The sequence below is a fragment of the Lates calcarifer genome, linkage group LG20 (assembly GCF_001640805.2).
Source record: "Lates calcarifer isolate ASB-BC8 linkage group LG20, TLL_Latcal_v3, whole genome shotgun sequence".
Lineage (NCBI taxonomy): Eukaryota > Metazoa > Chordata > Actinopteri > Centropomidae > Lates > Lates calcarifer.
Window position 1 is genome coordinate 17,121,560 of NC_066852.1, and position 27,143 is coordinate 17,148,702.

A 27,143-nucleotide genomic window follows, 5' to 3' on the forward strand; every position below is an offset into this window, starting at 1 on the left:
TTAGTAAAGATTTTTTATATTATGAGGTGTTTTATTTGGTTTCAGTTTAACACAAGTTTACAAATGAGGCTCTCTGGTCTTTTAACAGATGGCTATTTAGATTTTCGATTTGAATGAGCAGTTACATCCCAACAACAAAAATCGTGCGCATTATATCAGACTTAGCATCAAGATACTTTGATGGATTAAGCGATTCTAGACAGGTGTTAAAAGGCAGTTTCATGACAGAAGACACCTGCCTATTTATATTAATATGAGTAAATACATGTAAATCACTGCAGCCTAATTTTTGTTGGTTTTCACTTAATCAGTCTTCTGTCTTAACAGTTGGTATTTACATCTGTTTCAAGAGAAAACATACATGCCAACAACTAAACAGGGTGATCTATAGGCGCTATTCAATTCACTGAACTGGGTAATCAACATCACCATAGAAACAGATGTCATGACGAGTCATTCGTAGCCAAGAAAGACCTTAAACATCAGTCATGTCAATAAGTATCAGATGCAAACCTACTGATTGCAATCACCTGTATACTATATAATGTATATAATGTAATTGTTCCCTTGTTTTTCTAATCTGTACAGATTATGTTCTCTTTATGTCCCTTTATTTACACTTGATTTATTATTTTTGGTAGAATGCACACACTTAAAGTCCCTCAACCAAAAAATATGCCACAGTACTAATAAAGTCTACAGTTAAAATTTTATTTATTAATAAATTTTTAAAACTGAATGACTGTATGTGCTTTACAATAAGTTAAAAAGGTTACAAGTACAATTACAATATAGATAAATTAGTCACTTTATGTGTAGTTGCAGTGTATGACCATTCAACTAAACACAATACAAACAAACAAAATTCACAACAACTTATAGCTTGGATTCTTTACTCTGGTATTCAGCTGTGCTTTCTCCATTTTCAGCTTCTTTTGCTTTTTTCCCTCTCCATCTGTTCAAAAATTGAGATTAATATTTAGAAACAGTGTAATGGTGAAGAGTGACATCAAAGCTCATCGGTCAAATATAGTTTTCTTTGTGACAGTATAAAACAACCCCAAAACAAAGTTCACCAAAAGAGACACTGTAAGATAAGAATAGAAAACTTAAAAGTTAAATAGTAACTAATGAACTTTTGTGTCTGTTCTCAGTTCATTCAAGTTAACCCAAGCTGTGCAAATAATTAAAACTATCTGCAATATTATATATAATATTCAATATTTATTTGCATTTATTTCCAGTGACCTAATAATGATACGGAATACAATGTAAAAATGATCATACTGTAGTGGAAGAACACTTTGGATGCAGTAGCTGAAAGCTGAGTTAAACCTAAAGCTGTGACCATTGCAGTAGTTCCATCTGTGCAGATAGTGAAATGCTGTGGCCAGTAAACGTACAATACGTTGAGTGTATGAACTCACCTCCATATCTGCTGCATCTGTGATATGGTCTCTGGCAAGGCCTTCCCAAAAGTTTCCGGCAGCAGGAGACATGAGATGGCACCACAAATGGCTAAACATCCCATTAATATGTATGGCAGTGCCTTGTAGTATTGTCCTAAGAAAAAGTGAGTCCAAAGAAAGCGAGTCACTTTTCAGATCCAAACATGTGTCGGTACAATTTTGATAAAAAGCACTGTTACCCCCTACTTCATGTACAGATGATTATTGACAGAAATTAGAAACCTAGTCATTTTGTGGGAAACCACATTTTCAGATAAAGATCTTACCCAGGAACTTATTACTGAAGTAACTATTATTGTCATTATTACTTAATCTGCCAATCATTTTTTAAATTAGTTACATATGATATTCAATTAAAAATCAAAAAAGCATCACACTGCCACATTTGAGAGGCTGAAACTATTTTTGCTTGGAAAATAACAGTAACGATTAATGGATTATTAAAGCAGGTGTTGATTAAATTTCTGGCAGTCAACTAATCAATTAGCTGAGTAATCAATGCACCACTATACCCCAGAAATAATTACATCTGCTACTATTTGGGCCAGAGAAACAGCCCCAGCACATGCTCAAAATAGAAAACTGACTGCACTTACCCAGGTAAATGATAAAAGGGGAGATGATTGTTCCAATACGAGCAGCCATGGAGCAACACCCCATTGCTGAATTTCTAATAACAGTGGGGAAGAGCTCTGATGTGATGCTATACACAATACAAAATGCAGATGTGATGCCAAACTTCCCCAGCATCTCAAGAAACACAGCCACACCTGGTAAACCTAAGGAAAAAATAAATAAATAAATAAATATAACTATTTATGAGTTGCGTGCAAAAAAATAAGTACAATAAAGAATTTGTTCCTTGATATGAAAATTTAAACATTTAAAATTGAATGAAAATTGGCCTGCTATATTCTTAGCCACAATAGTGGCATGGCTCTACTGATAGGAATCTTGGTTGGTCAGTCAACAGACTCTTTAGTCTTGTTACGTTTTTGGTGACATAATTCAACAGTTTTGTTGTTGCTGTTAATATATCCACCATATTATTAACTTATTTGTTCACCTGCATCAACTGATCTACTGATTGTTGAGTTTCCTTGCTCATCAACCTGCTTCAGGAGCTAAAGATTTGAGCATTACCTATTGGAATGAGATGAACACAGAGGATCATAATGCCTCCAAGGAAGAGTGAAGAGGATTGGCAGAAGTGCCTGGAGCAGTGCTGGAGCAGGAATAGGGCAACTATGTAAGCTGGCACCTCAGTCAAAGCAGAGAAGAAGCAGTTCAGGTAAGGGTCTCCATGCAGGTTTGATGTATTGAGGATTAAAGCGAAGTAACTGATGGTGATAATGATCCTGCAGAGACATTCAGAACAATGACTTGAAAACATGAGATGAAGAAACACAAAATGCTGAACCAAAAGCCAGTGTAATGATTATCTTGTATAACCAGCAGTTTTTGACTTTGATCTGGGCATGGGCTGTCAATAAAAGTTTTATTGTTTTTTGCTTTTAATGCTTGAGGAAACTGTAGGCGTACCACAGAAATGAACACAGTAATGTAATAGAGAATACATTGCAGCTGCGCAGGATGACCAAAATGTTGTATTTCTTTTCTTTCATAGCCAATGCATCTTCAGCCTGGGAGACACAAAAGAAAATTGTTGCAGTAATTAAGCCTGGAAGGTCCAATCCACAATCCATGTAAATGAAACATGAGCCATAGCTATACAGACTGTTTGGACATGTGGTATAAAGAGGCACCTAAGAAAACAGGCTAACCTGCAACACTGAGCCAAGAGATCACAGGTACAATGCTATGAATGAGGCATATATGTCTATCATCTTAAACATAAAATCATAAATTTGCTGATAAATTTACCTCAGCCTGTGTAAAAATGGCCTGTGGAGCCTCTATATTATTTTCCTTGGCAGCATCTCTCAGTATGGCCTCAGCCTCCTTCACGTGTCCCTGAGCCAGCAGCCAGCGGGGAGACTCTGGAACTAACCTGGAGAGTTGAAATATAGAGGTCTGGTCACACCAGCAAAACATCTGAATGCCTGACACAGCATCAAAAAAGCACTTTCAAGCAGAATTTAACTTTCATGAACTTAGAATAGCAAATTTCTTCTGCTGTCCAGCTTTGACATTGCTGACCTTTAGAAGACCTGGAATTCAAAAGGGAGGAAGCTATCAAATTAGCTTTTTCATCCAACCCGAAGTGCAGTCACCAAACCAACCATATCATCTTTGCACAGCTTGTCCATATGAGCTGCCTCATTCTGGTGTGCCAAGCCATACTGGGCTCATTACTAGGAGCAGAAAACACCAGCTGCAACTGCACCTTATGAAATCTGAAGTCATAAAACAAACTTGGACAAGCCCCACAAAGGTGAAGTTTATGTTACACTAGAGGTGTTTTAAAACATATTTTGTTGTATATTTTGTTTAACACATTTTGTTTTCCCATAAAGATGACTGACTGATTGGGTTTGGCAAATCCATGTTTTGCTCATTTCCCCACTTCTGACAAAGAGCATTGCAGAGCAGCTGCTCTAAGCTTTTCTAAGGGAAGGATTGTCCTCTGTGCAGTGAATAAGACAGTGTTAAACGGTGCAACCTAAATATAAACTCCAAGTTCCCTTACAGTATAATTGTTTTTATACATCATCACAGTAGACAAAAAGCTTTATTGGTTGATTACTCACAGTAGAACTGTCTGCAGCCATCACCCCATCTAAACTTTAATCTTTAACTTGAAGAAATCACCATCATTCAGCCCCTGCAGCTCTCTGCTGTGTTGTGAAATTAGTTTGTTAAAAACTGAATACGTATCTTATCAGTATCCCTGTATATCAGTCCACACCTCTTACCCTTTCACATAGACTGACTCCAAATTAACTGGTGATAATATTTCTAGCCAACCAAGTGAAAAACAAAGAATTTACCCACTCAGACATTTTTCCCTGAGTTGCTGTATCAGTGGGCAAGCTGAAACACAATATATGAATATTCTTACCACCACAGAGGGACGTAGATCAGGCCACAGGCAGCCATGGGAATCATCAGCATCCTCCAGTCACGGAGGAAGTAGGCCACAGCAGGCATTGCCATGTACCCCACAGCTGAACCCATAAAAACCCCAAGGGAGCAGAAGACCACTCTGGCTTTTGGGCATAGAATTTCTGTACCTGTAGGTGTAATAAATGAAAGGGGAGTTTGTCAATATTTGTCAAATATTTAGCGTCAGCAAAATGTCATTCAGATGTTCGGTAAAATTATTGATGCCAGTCCTAAGTATGGGTGGGTGCTTAGTTGAAAAAGTTTTCAACCAGAGTCTTTGTCGGAGCAGAATTACGTACTAGTTTCACCCACCTGGTCAGATGGGTCATTACAACATGAAATACCTACAAACACATCAAGCAATAGCAAATACTGCATCCTTAATGGAGGACATACCAAGCACAAATGCGATGACATAGTTGGAGTATCCCCCAGCACCCACAAAGAAGAAAATGAAGCTGAAAACCTCCCAATTCGGGGAGAATATCTGCGCTGTGATGGCCACAGTCTGGAGAACCATCATAGTAAAGAGTGCTGGTTTCCTTCCATACCTGTGTAGGAAATGCACTTTATTGTTAAAAAACTAGTGAATTACATAATAAAAAAGTGAATTACAATATTTTTCTGTATCTTTTTTCTGTATTAAAAAGAGAAAATTGCAGCGCAGACCTGTCAGACATCTGGCCTGAGAGAAGTGCTCCCACCAGCACTCCAATGTAATGGATAGATGTGCACAGCGGAATTTTGTATCCATTCTCACATACCAAGTCCCACTGCAAAATCAATCAGTGCAGTTAGAATGTGAGGGAAATAACTGATTATGTTAACCAAACCAATGTTATTTGGTCATTACTGGCTTAAGGGGAGCATAATCTAAAAAATATTTTAAATCTTCACAGTTTCATCATTACATCATTAGTAAACCGCATTTTAATCCAGTGTCATGTCAGATGTATGTTACTCCTTCTACTCCTCACTCTAAATGGTTGGGCTACTTGTTTGCTTTGTCAAAGTTACACCTAACTGGCAGTTACTGCCTGTTAACATTTAGAAACAACTTCTCTTGGTAAGAACTAGTTTTTTGTGGTGTTACTTGTTTTAATTTTATGGTTTATGAATTTGGACTTATGAAACACTTATGTTAGCTAACTGTGTGAAATTAAAAAGCTGTCAAAACTGGCTCCTGGTGACTAAATTCAGCTCACTGTCAGCGATGTGTTGGTAGTCACTAGTTTTTGTTATACTAATGGGAAAATACTGGGAATACTTAGGACTAACTGTGTATGATTAACCTAAGGAATTACAAGTTTGGCCTTTGACCCTGCTTAGTGCCACTGCAACTAAAGTATCTATCATAGTTAACCCTCCCGTTGCCCTCTGTATCCCATATACTTTTTTCTTATTATTATTATTCAAAAACAAAAGATAACTGCTTCAGAATCACGAATGTCATGCACAACAACAAATCCTACAACACACACACACACACACACACACACACACAAAGGCACATTATTGGCCACCAGGTCACTTTGACCCAGGGGACAATGCAAGGGTTAACTCAGTTTGGAGTTTGCACAGATAGTACGCTGAAGTCAGTGCCTGTCTCTGTAAAAAACAAACAAACAAACAAACAAACAAAAAAACGCCTGACCAATTTTCCATTACTGCCTTTCACTTTTTGGGATTTCCTCCTTTCAAAATAATCAAAATACTAATTGATTAAAGTGATTATTATATCATAGGCAAAACTGTAAGTTCGCCCTATTTTTATATTTCATTATATCAGTGTTTAGTTCCTTTAAAACTAAATGTTACAAAAAGCTACTAAATACCATTTCTATCTGGATACCTTAATAAAATCTTCAAAGGTAAGGTAGTTGATGACTTCTTGCTCACCTCTGTGACAATAGTTGACTGGTAGATTTCTTTGCTGTATGTCCACCCATCCAGACAACTCTCCAAAGGAATTTCACTCACATTCACATCCACATTTGGGATGATTTCATTCTGAGAATAGTTCCTGACAATTTCCAGGTTGAGCCTTGAGCAAGAGCTGCTCTTTACAATGCCATTAACTGTTTCCAGTGGGATCGTCACATTTCTCCACATCTCACTGATGCTATAGTTTTCAGGGATATAGCACTCATGGGGTGGGGTATCACCTACAAATACTATATAGATGCCAACAAAACCGTTGGGGAGGATGCTGACAGCCAGTGCTAAAAAAATCCTTCGCTGAAAAGGTCCCCAAGATCCAAGAAAAGATGTGATACTGTCATAGTCTCTAATTTTTAAACTGGCCATTATTTCAGCAAAATCCTTGATAGTTAAGCAAGAGGACAAAAAAGACGAGCAGACACTTCGTCAGTACTGACCGGCACAAGAGAGAGTGAGCTCTAATGCTCTGTGGCAGGTGTTGGCATTTTATATGTCAGCTGCACTTGATCTGGGAGGTTACTAAGTCACATGAGGTGCAATGAAAAAAAGCTTAATACCACTGGTGGTCATGTAAAATTTGTTTGCTGTGCTACAAAATGCTTTTAAAAACATATGATTTAGATGTCTTCTCTTAAACTAAAGTAATAAAAACATTTATTCACTATATAAAATATGATGCAATGATTTGAGGAATCCTTGAAAAGGGAGTCAATCATTTTCAAGCAGGTAGAACATTTATGGAGCCTATCATCATTCCCAGTGACATTTATTGCCATTGGTTTAAAGATAAAGAAGAAAGAAAGCTTTAACTCGTTTCCTTCCCTTCATGCTCATATGAGGTCCACCATAAACTTTCACTGGTGACCAAAGTCCTGCCCCAGAGCCGCCCAGGAATTTCATTCAGTACTTAATGCAGTTTCAACAAAAAATAATCAATAAAATCTTGACCTACAGCATTTACATGTGGTAATATTAGGGTTGAATTCAACATTACTGACACCACTTTCTGAGGCATTTCAGGTTCATTAAGGCCAGTATGCCTCTGCAGAATGGAGGGACACTTTTCTCTGTCAAGTGAGTGGTTGCAAATCACCAACACTGGAGCACCAACGGCAGTGTTTAGATCTGGACTCATCTGTACACTTCTCCTAGGTGACATCAGGAAAATTGTATTTTATGTACGGTCTTTAATTGTAAAACAAATGCAATATAATGTGTTAATTGGTGAGCTTCAGAGATGCTGGTAAGTAGAATTTGTCACCATTGGACAAAGCCAGGCTAGTTGTTTCCACCTGTTTCCAGTCTTTGTGCTAAGCTAAGCTAACCAGCTGCTGGCTGTAGCCTTTTATTCTTATATTTAGTAGACAAACATGAGCTTAACATTGTTTTGTCATATACTAGCCAAAATGAACTATTGCTCTTTTTGCTCAGATCAACAACTACATTTTAATTTAGGAGCTGCTTTTCTTTTCTTTTCTTTTTTGGTTAAAAGATGAAAACTCTGTGTACTGTGTATTAGAAGGGTTCATATGTTCATTTTTTAATTACATGTATTGTGTGACAAAAATATTAGAGACTGATCTGATATACAAGTGTTTCAATTTTCATACAAAAATTTAAAGATGTACAATTTTTCTTTGCAACATTTCTAAAAATTGTTCTTGAATTGACAAGAACCAACGGAGTAAAAAAATAATAATGATAAAAAAAACAGTTCTTGGAAATTGACCTATGAATCCCCACTGTGCATTTTCAGATTCATTCTTTCTTTCTTTCTTTCTTTCTTTCTTTCTTTCTCAAAACTAAAGAAAATCCATCAAGGAAACTATGGGTGCACATCAGATTTGTCCTCATGTTGTACAGGTGGGTTCACACTTCCTCCATTTTCTATATATTTCCTCTTTTTGGGTCCATGGCACAACCTGTAATAGAAGGAAATGGATTTTAAACATGGCAAATGAGCAAAACAGATACCACAGAAATATAAACATCTGCTGACATGTTCTACTTGCCTTCTTTTCTGTCATTGTGCTGTATGTTATCACATATTTAAGATAGCAGATGTTAAGTGGAATATTATTGTCTGTTTACTATGTGCTGTATGTCTGAAAATGCACCCACCCCTGACATTCCTGCATCTGCTCCACTGTCTCTGGAAGATCTTTACTGAGGGTCTCTGGCAGGAAGAAGTTAACCACAGAGGAGGCTATTGTGAGACTTCCCATGAGAATGTAAGGCAGAACCTTATTATAAGTGCCTGTAAATAACAAAGAAGCAAAATTCTACATTAGAAAATGAAAAAAATATTACTTGAACGTAGACAAAACATTTGTTATATTTGAACACTGATCATTGAACTGAACATAAGATCAATGATATCATCTAGTGCAGACTTTTTTTGCTCCTGTATATCAATATTCTGTATATCAATGCAGGGAATATGCAGTATCTTTGTGAGATACTGTACTCATCATCTTCTTACCTAAATAGATGACATAAGGAGCTGTGATACTGCCAATGCGTGCAGCAGAAGAACACATTCCCATGCCGACGTTCCTGAGTACAGTGGGATAAATCTCAGCGGTGTAGATGTAGACGATGCTGAAGGCTATGGTGAAGCCAAACTTCCCAGTCATTTCCAGAGCCAGAGCAACATTCTGAAGGGCTGAGGAGGTGAGAGAATAGATATTAGAAGTGATTTCTTAATAGATTGTCCAAATTTAGCAAAAATACACTCATGTTTTGTACTAAAAGAAGACCTTCTTGAACCGATTTCCTACAAATATATTGATAGGACAGTGGAAGTTACAATCAAGGGCACGTGACTTCTTTATTATCTTGAAAAATACATGTTCAGTGGTGGAAGACATGCTCACATCTCTTACTTGCTGCAAGTAAAAGTTGCAATACCACAGTGTAGAATTATTCCAAGGAAAAGTAATGCATTCATAATATAAGTAAAAGCACAAAAATATTAGCATCAAACTAATCAAACTATAAGTATACTATGCTATACATCGGAATCTGCGTATTACACTTAATGATGCATTAATGTGTGTCGTCACTTTAATGTTGCTGCTGCAGTACACTGCACATGCTTTCAAATACACTTTGAACTGGTTAAGTATAGAAAATTCAATCATTACCAGACTGGACATGAAAACTGCTTTAGTTGACACAGTGCAATGTACTCAATGCATAGACCTGAATTGCGCAATAAACAACATATGCAATACTTAACATATTGTTACAAAACAACCCATAATTGGTTTTCGTTTACAGATTTACAACTAACACGCTGTTACATGAAGACTATTTCTTAGAAATGTCTGTCCAGGGACATGGTGACCAGCTATAAATGAAGAACTGATAAGTAAGAAAGAAAGGAAGTGTAGGACTTGACAAAGGTCACAAGGGTGTAGAGTGTATTTTTAATGTTTAGCAAAAATACTGAAATTTAGTTGCAATATCACAAGAATATATATACCAGTACATTTCATCAATCAATCTGTGCAGATGTTTTAATGTAATTTGCCCAAATTTTGAGATAACTGACTCTAAAATTTGTGCCTCCATTAGAAATACACTTGATGTTTCATTTGTAGCGCTCAAAATATTGAAAAATGACATCGCTATGAACTCTTTTTTTTTCCAACTGTGAATGTAAATGAGAACACTCATCGCCAACAGCTGTAGTGACCACTTGTCTAGAAAAGGAGGATATAAGGAGTTACGATGTAAGCCTTACTATCAGGGATGAATTGGATGAGCAGAAGAACTCCTCCTCCAATGACGAGGAACGACGACAGAAGTGCTCTTCGTGGACATTTCTTAAGCAGCCAAGTAGAAACAACATAAGCAGGGACCTCGGAAGTTGCTGATAAAAAACAGTTCATGAAGGGATTTCCGCTCAGGTTGGAGGTGTTCAGGGATAAACCAAAATACCCAATGTTTATTGCCATCCTGAAAAAAAAGAGGAATGATATTTGTATTAAAAAGGGAACGTTAAGAGAGTTATCATTGTAAATTTGATGGGTGTCTTGATGACCTGTCAAAATACAACACATACATATGCACATAAATCGACAGCCAAACAAAGGTTTGCTATATGAGAATAACCATTACTTAGAGAAAAATGAAGACAAAAACACAACCACTCACCACAAAAGGAGACACATCAGTGTAATGCATCTGATGTTCTTAGATTTCAGAACATCAAGCATAGTATACGTCCTGCTTGGAGGCATCGACTGTAGCTAAAACCAAAGAAAGCAAGTGACTTCATGTGGTTACATTTTTCGGAGTTGCACACAGAATATATCAAATTCAAATTCAATTTAGGAACAACTGATGCAGACTTGAATGGGTATAGGGTATAGTGCATTATCCATGCCTGTGATCATGTATAATTCCAATACTACCAAAAGGCTTCAAGGTCAAGAAATAAATTACAAGTAAAATGTTAAGAGACAGGAATAATGTTTTTCTTTGTAACAGTACTTGTACTTGTAGTGGTATGGGGTAACGTAACAGAGAAATGTTGAAAACTTTACTGTACTTTTGAACCAGCTTTTACTCAGACTAGAGAAACACATAACAACTAGCATAGTACATGAACTGGATGAGGAAACCTCGACTCAGCTCGCAAGAGGAAATACCAGTTGCAGGGAAGGCTAAATCAATAAAATATCAAAGTCACATGTGACGACTCTGTATTTAGTGTTCCCATATCTGAAAAAACTCACCGTTGACCAAAAGGTTTGCCACAAATGTATGACTGCAATATTAATAACAATATGTGAATCTCACCTCAGTTTCTTTAAAAATTACAGATGGAGCTTCAACGTTATTTTTCCTTGCAGCATCTCTCACTATGGCCTCAGCCTCCTCTACTCTTCCCTGAGTTATCAACCACCGAGGAGACTCTGGGATGAACCTGCATGGTAATTTTAGGGTTTGTTTCAAGTATGCAAAATTTCAGAATAGGTTGTCTTTTTCTTCTGTTGAACCATGGATGCTGACTATCAGCACATAATATTAATACACAACATGTGGAAATCAATCAAGAGTGAAATACCACCACAGAGGGATGTAGACCACGGCAGTTGTGGCCAGAACGGCAAGCAGAGTTCTCCATTCTCTGATGCCATATGCAATCCAAGGTAGTGTCATGTACCCGATGCAATAGAAAAGGAAGGCCCCAAGAGTTGTGAAGAGCACTCGCATAGTCTTACTCAACACCTCCGTTCCTGCTCAAGATAAAATTGAGGTAACCCAGAAGATGATGAAAGTCAAACTATCCACCTGTTCACATCTATTTGTGTCCAAGAGACAAAATATTTTATAAGTATTTTACGGTTCATACCTAGTACAAATGCAGAAATATAGATGGATATCTGAGAGGCTCCAACAAACAGGAACATGATACAGAACATCCTCCATGAATGAGAGAAGGACTGAAGCAGAACTGAGAAACACTGGGCCCCAAGAGAGATGAAAACAACCTTTTTCCTCCCAAACCTGAATGAAAAAAAAAAGACATTAACAGTGATTCACAGACATGATGAAAATATGATGACAGCGGCATGTTTGTGTTTGCTTTGTCTCCTTTTATAATAAAACATTTAAGGACAATGCAGCTGGGCAGCGGTTATAAACAACAACTGAGGAGTTTTTATAGTCAAACCAAGGAATGCTCTCAACAGGTGTCCTGATCTGGGTCCAGCTTAATGTTTGTGTGTGTTTGTTTCACTTGCTAAAGACCGGATTGAAGGCAAGAAGCCCACCAAACAAGCAACAAATGGAGACCTCTGTAGCACAAACCTGGCAGGACGTCAGCAGGAAAGATACCAAGTGGCTGCTGAGCAGTAGCTTTCAGCTAGTCATTTCTAATACAGGGTACTGTTTTTGTTTTTTGTTTTTGTTGGTAAAACTTGGCTGTAAGCAACCAGTTTCTATTTTTGTCATTTCCTCCTTGCAGTGAATGGGAAGCTGCTTGAAACTGTTTTGAAACTAGGCAGTTGCAACAGCCAGGAAAAATGCTGATATGATGTCACATGATTTTCAATCAGGTACAGCTGTGACTTACTGAAATTTGCTAAACACAAATGCATACCTGCAAATCTCAATTACCTCTACCATAATCTACCATGCAGTTCAAATGGTGAAATGCTCTGTGTAACAGTAATGGTGATTATGTCCATGCTGTTCCACAATAAAATTAAATATTGCTTCCTTGTATAATACCATCATAAGATATTGCGCCCTTGGCCTGTCCACCATTTTTCCTTAAACACTACATACGGATTTGTTGCTTGATGTCGGGAAGGAATCATGAGAGGGACTAATTTAATGAGCATTTTAACATAATTACACAACATGAGGACTGTTGTAAATTGACCTGATTGAGATATATTAACACACTGTCCTGAACTGATGGCAACATGCAGGGATGCTCTTTAATAGCTTTATTTTAATCCTTATATTCCCCTAATATGACACAATGCTTAAAAAAGCTCTAAAGTTCAAAGCCCCTCGTATCCCATTCCTCATCCATTGAGTGCAGTTTTCACAGCTGCAAAAGAGACAAAGTTAAACACGCAAGGGTTCCTCACAGCTGTGTCCTGAGCCACATGCTTTTCTGCAAACCAAGCTACATGACACTGACATCCGTCAGAGCTGAGCCCTTAAAACAACTAATATCAAATACCCCACAAAGACCTACAAAAACCACACCTAGCAGGTTCAGCAACTATTAACCACTGACCACTTAATTTAGTACCTCAAACAGCTGCTTGTCTTATACATCAAGCTATTTTGCGGCAGGTTTCTAGGGGCAGAGAGGACAACCAGTACAACCCAAGACAGTGCTTAAATAAGTAAGTATTTAGGAGCAATTAAATTCTAAATTAAAACATATAACTATCACAAAAATCACTTACAGTACTGGTAAGAACATGACCACAGTGGCCACAATTTTAAACTTTTATTATACTTGTCTTATAATATGTACAGGTATATACGTATATATATATAATTTTAGAAGACATTTAGGAGAAGTTAGAGGAAGTCCTGTCATCTGGCTACACATTTTAGCACCATCCCCCACCATTATTACTTCAGGTATTTGCCTTTAGGGTCTTGATAAACTAATCCTTCTGTCACGCCCAGACCACTCCCCAAAGACAGAGGCATATCTGTGTACCAACACTGTAAGAATGGCAGTGATTTAAATGTAGGAGACTTTGTGAAAACAAATTCTCTCTTGGAGTAAGTCAACCTCAACAGTAGATGGCGCTGTTGTTATTCTAATGACAGCTAATCAGGTCTAAGTCTCCAGTAACATTCACTTCAGTGTGTTAAGCTTACTTATTAAACTACAATCTTCATATAAGTCAGTCAGTAATTTTCTATTTTCTGAACATTTTCTTAAAACTCCTTCAACTTTGACCAACATTTATTGAATAATAAAAACATCTTAGGTAAAATAACACACATATGTAAATGACTGAAAGTCTCAGTTTCATACTGGAATGTAACAATATAGGGTGCATTTTAGGGAATTACACATTAATTAAGGATGACATACCTGTCAGAGAGCTGTCCTGAGATCAAGGATCCAACAAGGTATCCCACAAAAAGAGTTGAGGATGCAAAGGGAACTTTCCACTGGTCGTCACAAACAAGGTCCCACTGTGAAAAGACACAAATATTTCAAACAAAAGAGAAGAGCCAACTAAAACCTTTCATGACTAACACCTTATGAAGAAAACAAACATGTAGATTCATACTGACCTCAGTGACTATGTTGGATTGGTAGATTTCTTTGCTGTAGTTCCATCCATCCAAACATCTCTCCTGCTCCAGGTTAGTGAGGTTGACATCCCTTCCAGGAATATATCCTTCAGCAGAAAGGTTTCTAACCACATCCAGCCTATATCTGCTGCACTGGCTCTGTACCTCTTCACCGTCCACTATCGTAAAGGGAATGATGGCATTTCTCCACTCCTCGGTTAAGTTGACGTCTGGAATGAGACAGTGGTGTTTGGGAGTCGCTCCAACAAAGACGATGTAAAGTCCATTGAATCCAGTGGAGACAAAGACTGTGTTTAGGAGAAAGAATGTGGTCCAGAAGTAGGGACCAGTCTGTCCAAGGAATGCAGTGTCTTCATCATAGTCTCCCATTCTTAGAAAAATACCTGCCTGCTCTTGAGGGAGGAAACAATGCTCTGAAATTCTTCAGATTATGAGACGTTGTATCCCTCTTAAAGTCTTCAGCTTAGCACCAGAGTGGTAGGGTTGAGCTCTGTATGGGGCAGAGCGAGCTGGTCCCTCAGTGGGACGGAGTCAGAATTCAAAAACTTCAGCTTCTAGCCCTGAAAGTATAAGCCTCCTTTCCAGCAAGCAACTTTTCCATCCAAGAGTGACTTACAGTAAGACTATTGGATACACCATCTCTCAATTTATGAGCAGACAGGAAAACTATTTATCTGAGCTTAGTGAATGGGAAATCTCTCACTCACTGATTTGATTTTATCAGCTAAAAGTAAAATGATCAAAAGCTTCAGAGTGGCCAGTCTACTCACCCAGCCCCCGCACCACTGTGGTCAAAGTAGTATTTTCTCTAAACAGCATTCCACACTTTTAAATACCCCAAAGAAGTGCACGTGCCTGTACTCTAAATGTTGCTTAGTAGCATTAAGACTCCAACTGAACTATTTTAACACTGCCTGACTGCAGAGGAAAGCAGAAATTGTTAACAATTCTGTATGTTTGCTTTACATTCTATAATGAATATGTTAATTTAACTAAAACTAGAAAAACCTGCTAAAATGTCCTGAATACAAAAACTATATTCAAATTTACATAAATAGATTTTCAGTCTGTCACCAAAAATGATCCCTGCATGCTTATTGTGTACACCAATAATCACATAGTTCCTATAGATTTTGGTTATGTGTGCTAGACAATACATGTGGGAATTCCTCCTCTGTGGTGGAGTAGCATCAAAATCTGAGCCCTGTACAAATGTAGCCTCAGTTGGATCCCTTTCTGTTTTAACACATCTATGTCACAGCTGTATAAATAACTGATGAAAAAGCAAAGAGATACATCTGTAGTGCTTATTAAGGTAATCAGTGCAATGCATTGCATTTAAAAATGTGCCATTTGTGCCATTTGTGATCTCAACATATTTCAGTCCTCTTTTCTCAACATACTGTTATTACTATGTGAAGCTTTCATTATGTTGCTGTATTTCACAATAAAAGACATGTGAATAAGACTTCACTGGAACTATGTTTTATTATCAATTATCAATATTGTTTTAGATACAAAAATAGACTGTCAAACTATTTATTATACCAACGTATAATGCTAATAATATCAAATTTCAAAAGATAAAAGCAAATGTTTAATGACACAATAGGGGCCCTATTCCCCTCACTACTCTGCCCCTCATGATACTATTGATCAGTTTAATCAGCACTTGCATGAACTTCCTTTCATTAAGATAATCATGAATCTTTCAGCTGAGTTACACTGTGTAAATGTGTATTCTCCCTCTGCAAGGCTGTGATCTTTTGTGTCCAGAGAGTGGTGAATGAGGACAACAATATGTGACAAGATTAGACCATTGTCATCTGTGTGTTTTTTTTTTTATCCCTGAGGACACCCACTGGCTCTCAGAAACAACTGATCAAACGGCAGACTGAATGAGCTACTGCCATAAAAGTATGAAAAGACCTGGCTGCTTGTTCTGTGGTAGAAACCAAAAGTGAAGATGCTCACATGCTGCTGTAGGTTTATTATTGGAGTAAATATGTTACTGTATCTGAGCCAGGTTTCTCATGAGTGCATGATGAGCTTAAATGACTTATTCTAACCACATTATGGTAATCACGTAACTACTGAACATCAGTTTACCTCTGAACCAAATTAAGAGCAGATTTCTACATGCATAAAAATGGAAATGTGTTGCTTAAGAGTAAGGCAAATGCTTACTTGTATAGGGAACCGACTCAGATCTTCAAATAGAGACACATTTATCTGACCTTAATGCTAATTTGTTGCAGGAAAATGGTAAGTAATGCAAAAATGTTCCTCTATTTTCACCACTTACTTACTGTCCCACAGCTCTGATTCGACAAGTCCTCTACACACTGCAGCTGTCATTCTATAACACTGAAGGTAGATAAAAAGTAAAAAGTCTGGTCGCAAATAACTGACTGTTTAAGTTCCTGTGCACACAGTGTAGGAGACAGAATATCTTATTTCCGACAACTGAGGAGGTCACGGTTTACACAGTTAATTAAAGGATTTATTGAGAGTGTGTGAAAGTGATTTCCTGCATGTGACATGTAAGAGCACATGAGTGCCATCAGCACAGGCATTTAAATATGAAGGGTTTCTGTATGGTAGTTTCTTTGTTTTGTGTGGCCGTAGTTGGGGCATTGTTTTAGTGAGTAGTCTTGATGTCTGTGAAGATTCTCAGTCATCCACATCATGGTTATTCTTGAGGTGCTAAATCAAGGGCAGTTGGACTTTGGGCTTCTATCAAAGCAGCCTCTTGGATGAGAGATGAAATATCTTTTAGTAAAGTCCAAGTCCACCAAGTCCAGTTGCTCTTCTTGGATGATGTTTTGTCTTGTATCGTAAAAAAAAAAAAAAAAAAAAAAAAAAAAAAAAAAAAAAAAAAAATATATATATATATATATATATATATATATATATATATATATATATATTTTTTTTTTTTTTTTTTTTTTTTTTTTTTTAATTACATCATATTATTATATAGTTTTCTTTTATTTCAGATTATGGAGGCAAAATCATCTACTGGAAATAATCATTTACCATAGACACACTTTATCTTCTTTTGGAATAACATTGAATTGACGGTGAAATGACTTGAGACACTAAACTGGCACTCTTATATGAACTGCTTACACTCTGAGTTACTGATGAACAATAACAACTCTTTGTCCTGTGGTATAAGGGTTGTTCCACTTAGATGATCCAATTCATCTGAAATAGGCTCAAGCTGTATCTCTTCATGATGGGGCAGTATTAAGGTGCATGTGTGGAGAAAACTCATATAAGCACTTTGGAAGACCTCAGCCAAATATATTTTTGGACGGCCAGATTCGGCCCACAGGGTGCCATTTGTCTACCATGGTTCTGAAGTGTTATAAACAGTTGTTGAGGAAATGATTACAGTGTTTAAGGACATGACCCTTTCCTGTCACACATGTGTGAGGTAGAGAGGCACTGGACAGGCCAATGAGAGTGTCTGCTGCTCTGGTGAAGGGAGATGGAAGATCTTTAAGGAGTTGTAACAAAGGACAGTACTTTATAATCTGACTCTGAAACAAACAATAGAGATAGTCATAGGCAAGTAAAAAATAAGAAATGTTGAACTGTATATTAATATGGTAGCGTAGGAGAGAGAGGTTGTGCCTGCCACAGTGACTTTCTCCTGATTGCCCTTTAACAATGGACTTCATCAATGCAGTTACTTTGTGTTTTGATTTTTGATACAACTGTCTGGATAAAAACATGTTTCTACATGGTAATGTCACTCATTGGTTTAACTATATAACACTGACGATCGATTAATTATCTCATAGCAGTTCATAAGAAGCTATGCAACCTAATTTGATCTAATTTATATTTACTTTTTACTATGAAGATTTTGGAAAATATGGAAGAACAGTGGTGTTGCTTCCATGCGCACATTTGTCTTAAAGAGATCAATGCTGGAAATTATAAGCAGACATGGAATGATGGATACATCATGACTACTTCACCTTTATGCCCCATCTATGAGGTAATGTGATTTCTACATTTGATTTTTTTTCATCTCATTTTTATATAAGGAATTGATGACAGGGTTAAGATGTGAAAGGCTATGTAGCATGCTTTCCTCACACTAATATGGAATAAATAAATGTGTTCTTACACTAGATTAGCCTAATGTGGCTGGTGTCTGGCTGGTAGGCCTACTATTTTTGACCATACAAATAATACAGATAGTAATATTATATATATATATATATATATATATATATATATATATATATATATATATATATATGATATTATAATTTGACTGACATGGAAAATAAGCCTTTGGTTTCTCAACTATGCCAACTAAAACAGTTCAGGCCTGTTTTACTGCAGTACTGATACAGTAAAATGAAACATTAACACCATATATTATTGTATGGCAGTTTATTGCAGTGTCAACTGTAATACCTGCCGTGTATCTGTTAAAGTGAACTGTCGCAACAGGCCAGGTAATCATCTTGGGAGTGATAGACCACAGAGAAACCACAGCCAAATTAATACAGCGGGTGGTGGGTGGGATGGTTTAGTAGCTGAAACAAAACCACTACTTTAGAAATGCCCACTGCAAAGTCCTTCATTCGTGTCTCTCGTTAACTCTAACCCACTCTGTGCGCCTGGAGCGTTCCCAGACAGGATGACCGACTACGAAGCTGCCACCGCCTTCCTCGGAGAATGGGGACCTTTCCAGCAGCAGGTGTTTTTCCTGCTCTGCCTGAGCACCGTACCCAACGGTTTCACCGCCCTGGCCATCGTGTTTCTCGCTGACACGCCGTCCCACCGCTGCCTCATCCCCGAGCACGTCAACCTCACCGCCGCGTGGAGGAACAGCAGCATCCCACTGGAGGTGGACAACCACAGCGGCGCGTTGGTGCCCAGCAAGTGCTCCAGATACAAACTTAATGACATGCGGAGTTTCTCGGAGACAGGTCTACTGCCCGGCGTTGATGTTAATCTGTCTAATGTGCCGAGAGAAGGCTGCTTGGACGGGTGGGAATATGACCGCAGCGTTTACATTGCTACTATCGTATCTGAGGTTTGTGAACCCGCGCAGGTCTCAAATGTAGAAGAAGCTGCAGCTGCGTCATTCGAGAATTAATTTTAACTTATCTGGCTGGAACTTAAAAACACTAAAAAAAAAAGTCCCTTTAAAATTGTCAGATGTTATGAGCTGGCTGAGGCAGAGATGAATGAGTTTTAATCACCCACTGCGATTTTCCTCAACTACAAAATCTACATTACATCTTGACAACAGAATAGACACAAAATACAAACAAAAGCAACAAAAATAAACTACATTTGGAGATCAATCAATCAACCATTAGAAACATGTATGGGACAGAAATACATTTTGTTTTACCTTGTGTCTGCTGATATAGGTGTTTTGTCGTCCACCTCCCATCAATACATGTTACAACATAATAATAATAATATCTTTTATCATTATGTTCCAACATATATCAACATTATGTTTAAACCTTATGAAGTGATACAGCACTGTGTCAACAGACTTGTTTTAAGAATCACAACTTAAGGATTTGGCACTTGATGTACTGTACTGTACTGTACTCGATGTACTCTGATCTGTTCTGCATGTGAATGTGTGTGTGTGTGTGTGTGTGTGTGTGTGTGTGTGTGTCTTGCAGTGGGACCTGGTGTGTGATAACAGGTGGAAGAACCCGTTGACTTCCTCTGTCTTCTTCTGTGGCGTTCTCACTGGCTCCTTCATTTCAGGACAGCTCTCTGACAGGTGATGGACAAAAGATGTCAGTATGGACATGTCACTAAACACATCCCTGTGCCAGCAGTAATTTTCTGACAAAACAAAAGGCCATACATGTGGTAGGCTAATCAGTGCTCAAATTCACCACGCCCTCTAGATAGATTAGAAAGGCTTTCTCTTAATGTACAAGTCAATATATAGGTGAAAGCAGAAGCACAGTTTCACACATTAAGGGATTCATAGTCTGCCTTAAAAGATACAATATGTAATGTGTAAAATCAAAATGTCAAACTCAAGCGGTAGCACACAATGTTCAAAGATTTGCAAGACTACACATATACACATCTACACAGAATGCTAATTTGGTGACTTACCTGTGTTTTATGTCCTTTTCAGGTATGGGAGGAAAACAGTGCTGGTTGTTACCATAGCAGTCCAGATACTGTTCACATTCTTCGAGATCTTTTCTCAATCCTGGGCCGTGTTCTGCGCCCTGTACTTTGTGGTCGGGGTGGGACAAATCTCCAATTATGTGGCTGCGTTTGTGTTAGGTACTTTCATATCCCCCTTCTCACTGACTCTCTGAATTATTTAGCCGCTAACAATCAAACGCTAATGCAATACATTTCTCTCATTTTCAAAAATTGTTCTTATTTTTTTTTAGGAGCAGAGATTTTTGGACCAAGCGTGCGGACAATTTTTTCCACTGCGGGCGTGAGTCTGTTCTTTGGTGCAGGCTACATGCTGCTGCCGCTGTTTGCTTTCTTCATCAGAGATTGGAGGATGCTTCTCCTCGCCCTCACCCTGCTTGGCTTCCTTTGTGTGCCTGTCTGGTGGTAGGTAGGTGTGTGTGTTTGCTTGTGTGTGTGTCTGTGTAGGTCAACTGATAATGCTTTTCTGTACTGCTGACTGATGTATAGAGGGCCTGTAGAGGTGCTAGGGGAGTGTTCACATATGTTGATTATTCCCATCTCTTGTGGTTCTTATTAGATTTGTAGGGATGCCTTTGACATGTTTAAAAAGTTTTTTGCACGATTTTAGAGCTCAAACAGTTAATTGAATAACTGATTAGTTGAAGGCTAGTGTTGGGTAGGTTTTACTCTTAAGCCTCAGTTGTATATTTGCTGTATAGAATGTTTTCCCCTCCTCCAAGGGGTTGAAGCTCTCTCTCTGACTGTCCACTCTGTTGTGTAATGAGGTAGGTACGTACCAGAATCTCCTCGGTGGCTTCTGTCTCAGGGAAGAATAGAAGAGGCTGAGGCCATAGTGAGAGCTGCTGCTAAGAGGAACAAAATCGAGGCACCACCGGTCATCTTTATTCCTTCCCAGGTGAGATCTCACTGGAAAACTGGATGATGTGAGTGCAAAAAACACCAAGGCGCTGGGCACTGACCTCTGTCCTGGATGCTGGGGTGACCAGACGTACAACAGGTTTAGAATGTTGGAAGTCAGTACAAGTTGTTGAACATGAGGGATGGGGGTGGGGAGTTTTTAGATAGCTTCAAGTGACTGTTTCTCAGTTTAAATTATCACAGTAGCATCTGTATTTTACACTGTATGACATACAGTTCTTTTAACATATCTTTACAAAAGCAAGTGTGCAACTCTCTCTTGTAAACATGATTTTAGCTTTAAAGTTACTGTTTCTCCTCTTGAAAATTAGATCACACCTGCTTGAAGACCTGCATAAGTTAAGGTACCTAAATCACAAAAATACAGACCCAAATCTGTCTTATGGACTGTCACTACACAAAATGCAGACGAAAAGGGAAAATTATCACATCAGAGGTGATCACCAAAGTGAATTTAGCCTTCTATTCTTAAATACACACTACATCTGTAACCCCTGCACCTGAACCATTAACCAGTTTCTACTCATTTCCCTTCTCATACTGGTTTGCTGTGGGTCAGCATGCCTTGGCACATTTACTTCTGAGATGGACAGCGTGAACCTTGTTGGGTTCACTGCTCAGTGTGATATAATCATTTACTGTTCTGCACGAGTGAACGCTAATCTAGATTGCAGCAGACAGAGGTGTTTACCAAGATTTACTCATGGGATTCCCTTCTGTTACTGGAGTAGTTTGCCAAAATGTCCAAACTTCAACCCCAACTCTTATGACATAATTTAAGTTTGTTTTTTTTATGTTTTTTGTCAGATGTGTATTTACTGCTGTAAAAGTGCTTTTGCTTTTTATTGTAGAAGTTTAGGTGTTATAGGGAGACTGTAATGTCTGTCAGTGTGATAAAGAAGCTATATGTTGAGCCACTGGATGTGGCTGTTCCACCAAAGGAGCTAACTGTTTTTAATTAACTGTAAAAATGCAGCTATTTCTCTGCACATTTCATTCTTCCAACAAGCTGGCCACACCCAAATCCAACCTCTGAACTGTGAACTTTGTCCCAGAAAAACAAAACCACCACATTAATGACCTTTCCTCTGTGTAGATGCATGTTACCCCCCACTGTCCACCTTGGAAACAGACAGTGGACCCTCTGCATGGGTTAAAAAGTGCCAGTAGTTAAATCAATATCACTTTGAATGACAAATGGTTTAGAAAACATAACTTAGAGATGCTAGTAGTACAAGGGCATAATTTCTGATCCCCATGTTTAGGTTACTGTATGTATGAACTTGTGCACATGCATGTGTTCACTCAGCAAGTGGCCATGCATGCCCAGTGTTGCCTCTAATGAAATTATTTCCAGACTGGTGCCTCTGCTTATTAAGTGCTTGTTGTTCCACGTGCTCTGCTGCCCCACAGATAGAACTTCAGCCTGAGAAGGGGACAGCCCACAACATCTGTGACCTACTACGTTCTCCAAACATCCGCTGGATTTCTGTCACGCTGTGGCTGGTCTGGTGAGTCCCTGCTGTCCCATCTGACCCCCACATTCAGTACAGTGACCCTGCATGCACAGCTACACACACACACACACAAGCACTCTCATACACACACACAGTCTCAGCCTGTTCATGCATCACTTCGATCACATGTCAGCCCATTTCACTAACAACAAATAACGACCTGTCAGGTGCTGTGAAGCCTGCAACTAAGATCAAAATCAGGTTTTATGTAACTGCACAGTATGTCTGTTATTCTTCCTGTGCTCTCTTCCTTGCTGAGTCTGACAACAGATGCAGCTTGACTTTTCTTTGATTTGGAAACAGTTCCACTTAGTCTTACGTCATGCTAACCATAGCAGGTGGATAAGCTCTAAGTTGCATGTCATGTTTTGCTGCTATTGAGGGACTCACAAACTTTATAGCTCCTCTGCTACCTTGGTGTCTGGGGATCAATATTTACCAAAAACTCTTCCTCTTCCTTAGTTTGTCATTAGGACACTTGAAACCTTTCTTTTTTATTTTCAGTTTTCTTCAGTGTCTCCTGTCTGCAATATTGCAATTGCCCATTGTATATGCTGTTACTTTTTTTTAACCTTACAATACCTACAACCTACAGTAACAGATTTATTGGCCACTTGTCAGCAGTAGAAACTGTAAATACAACAACAACATGTTACCTTTTAAGTTCAAATGGAAAATCTGTAAGCAAATGGTTGACTATTTACATATCTAGCAAATGTGTAGCAACCTTAGCATTAATCTAAAATCCTGTTTGCATCCACCTGATGAATGCAGTCTGTTTACTGTTCACTAACTAAGATGTACACCAGAGAACAGAAACAATGAGTTACAAGAGCCAATTAAGCTCTGCAGAGCAGAGGGAAACAGCAGTTGGCTAATAATTTTCTGAAGGTTTTTCATTACAAGCAGCTCCTTTCACATTACAAATTAGTCATTTGATCCACTGGTATTGTAAAAATATTGTTTATACTTACTGGAGCTGGTGTTTTGTTGACTGCTGTTGTGACTGCATCCTCATTGGGTTTGCTGTGACCATCCCATCAGGCCTCTCTGTTCAGTTCTGTTCTCCTGCTACAAGGGAGGGCAGATCCAGTCTTAATTAATCACCATATTCTGTATTTGTGATCTACACCACTCAGCTAAAGAGTCAACAAGTGGCTAGTTGAGAAAGTCTTTCCCTCTGTTCCTCTGCAGCTTTTGATTCACCTTAATTTCATTTGTTCACATACTGTACATTTACCACAGCATTTAACAGATGACGGTCAAAAACAGTTTCGTGTAGTTTACTGTAGTGTTATGCCATTTCCTGTACTAGGTAATAAACATCTCCTAGTATGTTATTTATGACGAACAATTATCCCCACAGGAACACTCTGACTATCGCCTACTTTGTGCTTTCCCTGAATACGGGGAACCTTCATGGTGACGCGTACTTCAACTGTTTCCTGTCAGCTGTGGTCGAGATGCCAGCCTACACTTTATCATGGGTTTTGTTTCGCTGGTGTTCCAGACGACTGAGCCTCTCCTTGTCCCTCTTCATGGGAGGACTGTTTCTACTACTCATGCTGCTCATACCAGCAAGTATGAAATTTCAATGGACAACATCTTAACCTAAGCTTTGATTTCTGATTATTTCTCTTATTTGCTCTTTTATGAGAGATTGTTTCATATCATAATTTTATCAGTATATAGTGAGAGGCTCCAGTTTGCTCACATGCAAGCAGATACAGACATGCAGGTACACACTGAACCTGAGATGTGCTCATTTTAATCTAAGTAGAAACAGTTAGAATTGTCAACTTATTTAATTAAAGACTCACATGTAACCTTGAACATTAAATGCTTTATTCCTTCCAGACCTCATCTCTCTAGCCATAACACTGGAGATGGCAGGGAAGTTTGCAGTGACAACAGCATTTGCAATCGTATATGCCTACTCAGCTGAACTCTACCCGACTGTACTGAGGAATACAGCTGTCGGCGCCTGCTCTATGGCCTCCAGAATAGGAAGCATCATTGCCCCATACTTTATTTACTTAAGTAAGGATGCTCTTACCTCTGCCAAAAGTAAGGCAGTTTGTTCCATCACTCAGCTGCCTGATGATCACTATGGGGTATGTGCTAGCTGACTAGTATTTAGGAAGGCATCCTAAATATCTAAGTTTTATTATCTTTTAGTTTTTGCACAAGCATGAAAAAGCAAAACAGATGCTCATTCATGACTATTTAAGAGACGTCACCTGCTTTGTTGTCAGTTCTGCTTAACTTATTTTCAGTTCATATATACTTGTGTTTTCTTTTCTCTATCTCAATCTCCCTTTCCAAAATGATGCCTCTTTGTTGTTTGGGTCTAAATTGTCCAATCCTCAGCATTCACCAGTTACAGTTATAGTTTTTAATATATGGAAGTGGAGGGAATTATTTAGATGCATTGCCAAGAAAAGCAGTCCTTTTCCCAACTGGCTTGGACAAAAACTATTTAAACAAGAGGCTAACAAGAAGCTGGTCCCTTCACAAAATCAAACGACAATCACTAGAACAAAAACATAAAAGCAGGCTTAATTAGCACTCAGATTGGATAGACCAGTCTGGTTTGGAAGTCAGCTACAAAAGTTTCTGTGAAGATTTATTGAAAGATACTTAAAATCCACCTTTTGTCTCTTTAACTGCTCTGTGGTACCGTTGAAGCTAAGGTTGTTTTTCACTGCCTCTTCCTCTGATGTGTTGCCACAGGAAGCTATTCTATTTCACTGCCTTACATCCTTGTGGGAAGTCTTACAGCTCTGTCCGGGTTGCTGAGTCTCCTGCTGCCTGAGAGCTATGGAATGCCTCTGCCCGAGACCATCGCTCACATGCAACGCTTCCCTGGGTAAGACTACACCTCCCTGTAGCAGCGTTTCCAAGGGGCTAGGGTTATTACAGATTTGGATTGGGCATTAGTTAATGTTAAGCTTGAAGTAGTCTTGGTTTTGACAGTTTTATTTTTCTATTCATGTTAAAAATGTACCCACTACAGCCATTACTGTATGTTTAACCAGAAGGAGACAAAGCCACCTAGAAGAGTTTGACATTTTGTGAAATACACTTTTTCCACAGAGTTTAGTGAGAAGATTGATACCACTCTTATATCTGTACACTTTACAGATGACAGTGACATCAACCTTCAATCTTGACTTGAATGAGTCTGTTCAAAAGAAATGAATTAATTCTTTGAACAGACTAAGACATTATAATGCTTGTCTTGTCTTTACAAATATACAATTCAGTAAAAACAGCAGCATATGGGTCAAGTATAAATAGTTAACTCATCGTGTGAAGTATATGATTCAAATTCAGATCAGATTTAATTAACTTGGTGAACAGCATTTCCTGCACTCACCCAATTCCATACAACCTACACGGTATCTCCATCTAGATAAAACTGCTATCACTGTCACACTGTGAGCTTCACAGGTCAGTCAGCCGACATGACTCAGGACAATCTGAGCAAAACTGTGTGAGTTGTTTTAGGAAGGGTGAGTGTGTGTGCACTGGGTCCCACTGGAGGGGGCATCAGGTACATTTTACAAAAAATGCTCTGCACTACTCTTTGTCTGTGAATCATTACTGTAACTGTGTGTTTTTTTTTTTTTTTAACTCTAGGTGCTGTCAGAAGACGCTTTATACAGTCACACAAACGGAAGAAGAGGAAAACACAGGTGAAACTAAGTCTTCGGGTTCTCCCTTAAACAGGGAGCAGCACTGATATCCAGCTTGAGGGGGATAACTGGACAAACATCAAGTCTCATGTGCACAAATCTGCTGAATGGACATTTGTCATATGTAGCTATAATTATTTTGTCACAGGATGTGTGAAATTATGTGACTGCAACACGATAGAGGAAGATGACAGAATATAATGGTGCCTCTAGGTGGAAAACAGACAACAAAATTAATAATATACACAGAAGAAACTTTCTAATGCTCTGACAACAAGTAAATCAGAGCCAGTAGCCACATTTAGAGTTTTATAGATATTCAACGGCAACTTTTGTTTAACATTAACACGTGCATATAAACATTTCTAATAAATATTTTGTACACATATTTGCGATTGAACACAACATGCAAAGAGTAGACCAATCTGAAAGGGGGTCTGTTGCATTTGCAGGGTGGTCGACACTCCTCAGACACCAAACCCTGGTCTCATCCAGGCCTTAGGTGTTCACAGTCAAACTGCATAAACAATACA

The 27,143-nt window shown here is 38.4% G+C and overlaps 3 protein-coding genes across 3 annotated transcripts; 1 reads left to right on the plus strand and 2 right to left on the minus strand.

The window, feature by feature from the left end:
* Nucleotides 1-8: 8 nt before the first annotated feature.
* On the minus strand, nucleotides 9-6,941 carry LOC108893854 (solute carrier family 22 member 4). Its single transcript, XM_018692269.2, has 10 exons — nucleotides 6,435-6,941; nucleotides 5,205-5,308; nucleotides 4,932-5,086; nucleotides 4,492-4,663; nucleotides 3,354-3,480; nucleotides 3,012-3,112; nucleotides 2,613-2,827; nucleotides 2,066-2,248; nucleotides 1,428-1,563; nucleotides 9-955 (listed from the first exon to the last, which is right to left on the minus strand). The coding sequence occupies exons 1-10, from the start codon at nucleotides 6,840-6,842 to the stop codon at nucleotides 877-879; spliced, it is 1,680 nt and encodes a 559-aa protein (XP_018547785.1). The 5' UTR covers nucleotides 6,843-6,941; the 3' UTR covers nucleotides 9-876.
* A 1,050-nt stretch (nucleotides 6,942-7,991) lies between these two features.
* Nucleotides 7,992-15,124, minus strand: slc22a5 (solute carrier family 22 member 5). Its single transcript, XM_018692270.2, has 10 exons — nucleotides 14,271-15,124; nucleotides 14,065-14,168; nucleotides 11,842-11,996; nucleotides 11,554-11,725; nucleotides 11,286-11,412; nucleotides 10,638-10,732; nucleotides 10,225-10,439; nucleotides 8,959-9,141; nucleotides 8,598-8,733; nucleotides 7,992-8,398 (listed from the first exon to the last, which is right to left on the minus strand). The coding sequence occupies exons 1-10, from the start codon at nucleotides 14,658-14,660 to the stop codon at nucleotides 8,302-8,304; spliced, it is 1,674 nt and encodes a 557-aa protein (XP_018547786.1). The 5' UTR covers nucleotides 14,661-15,124; the 3' UTR covers nucleotides 7,992-8,301.
* Nucleotides 15,125-18,741: 3,617 nt separating this feature from the next.
* On the plus strand, nucleotides 18,742-26,687 carry LOC108893748 (solute carrier family 22 member 5). Its single transcript, XM_018692067.2, has 10 exons — nucleotides 18,742-19,356; nucleotides 19,967-20,070; nucleotides 20,440-20,594; nucleotides 20,708-20,879; nucleotides 21,246-21,372; nucleotides 22,809-22,906; nucleotides 24,279-24,493; nucleotides 24,770-24,952; nucleotides 25,646-25,781; nucleotides 26,555-26,687. Exons 1-10 carry the CDS (start codon nucleotides 18,958-18,960, stop codon nucleotides 26,655-26,657), a joined length of 1,692 nt encoding a protein of 563 aa, XP_018547583.1. The 5' UTR covers nucleotides 18,742-18,957; the 3' UTR covers nucleotides 26,658-26,687.
* Nucleotides 26,688-27,143: the final 456 nt, after the last annotated feature.

Excerpts from the sequence above, each read along its gene's own strand:
- LOC108893854 (XM_018692269.2), bottom strand. The coding sequence starts at position 6,842 with ATGGCCAGTTTAAAAATTAGAGACTATGACAGTATCACATCTTTTCTT. Across the intron at positions 4,664-4,931 it reads TGTCATCGCATTTGTGCTTG|GTACAGAAATTCTATGCCCA; the intron begins GTATGTCCTCCA and ends TTACACCTACAG. Across the intron at positions 2,828-3,011 it reads TTACTGTGTTCATTTCTGTG|GATCATTATCACCATCAGTT; the intron begins GTACGCCTACAG and ends ATGTCTCTGCAG.
- slc22a5 (XM_018692270.2), bottom strand. The coding sequence starts at position 14,660 with ATGGGAGACTATGATGAAGACACTGCATTCCTTGGACAGACTGGTCCC. Across the intron at positions 14,169-14,270 it reads AATCCAACATAGTCACTGAG|TGGGACCTTGTTTGTGACGA; the intron begins GTCAGTATGAAT and ends GTCTTTTCACAG. Across the intron at positions 10,440-10,637 it reads CTGATGTGTCTCCTTTTGTG|GATGGCAATAAACATTGGGT; the intron begins GTGAGTGGTTGT and ends CTTTTTTTTCAG.
- LOC108893748 (XM_018692067.2), top strand. The coding sequence starts at position 18,958 with ATGACCGACTACGAAGCTGCCACCGCCTTCCTCGGAGAATGGGGACCT. Across the intron at positions 20,595-20,707 it reads TGTGGCTGCGTTTGTGTTAG|GAGCAGAGATTTTTGGACCA; the intron begins GTACTTTCATAT and ends ATTTTTTTTTAG. Across the intron at positions 21,373-22,808 it reads TCATCTTTATTCCTTCCCAG|ATAGAACTTCAGCCTGAGAA; the intron begins GTGAGATCTCAC and ends GCTGCCCCACAG.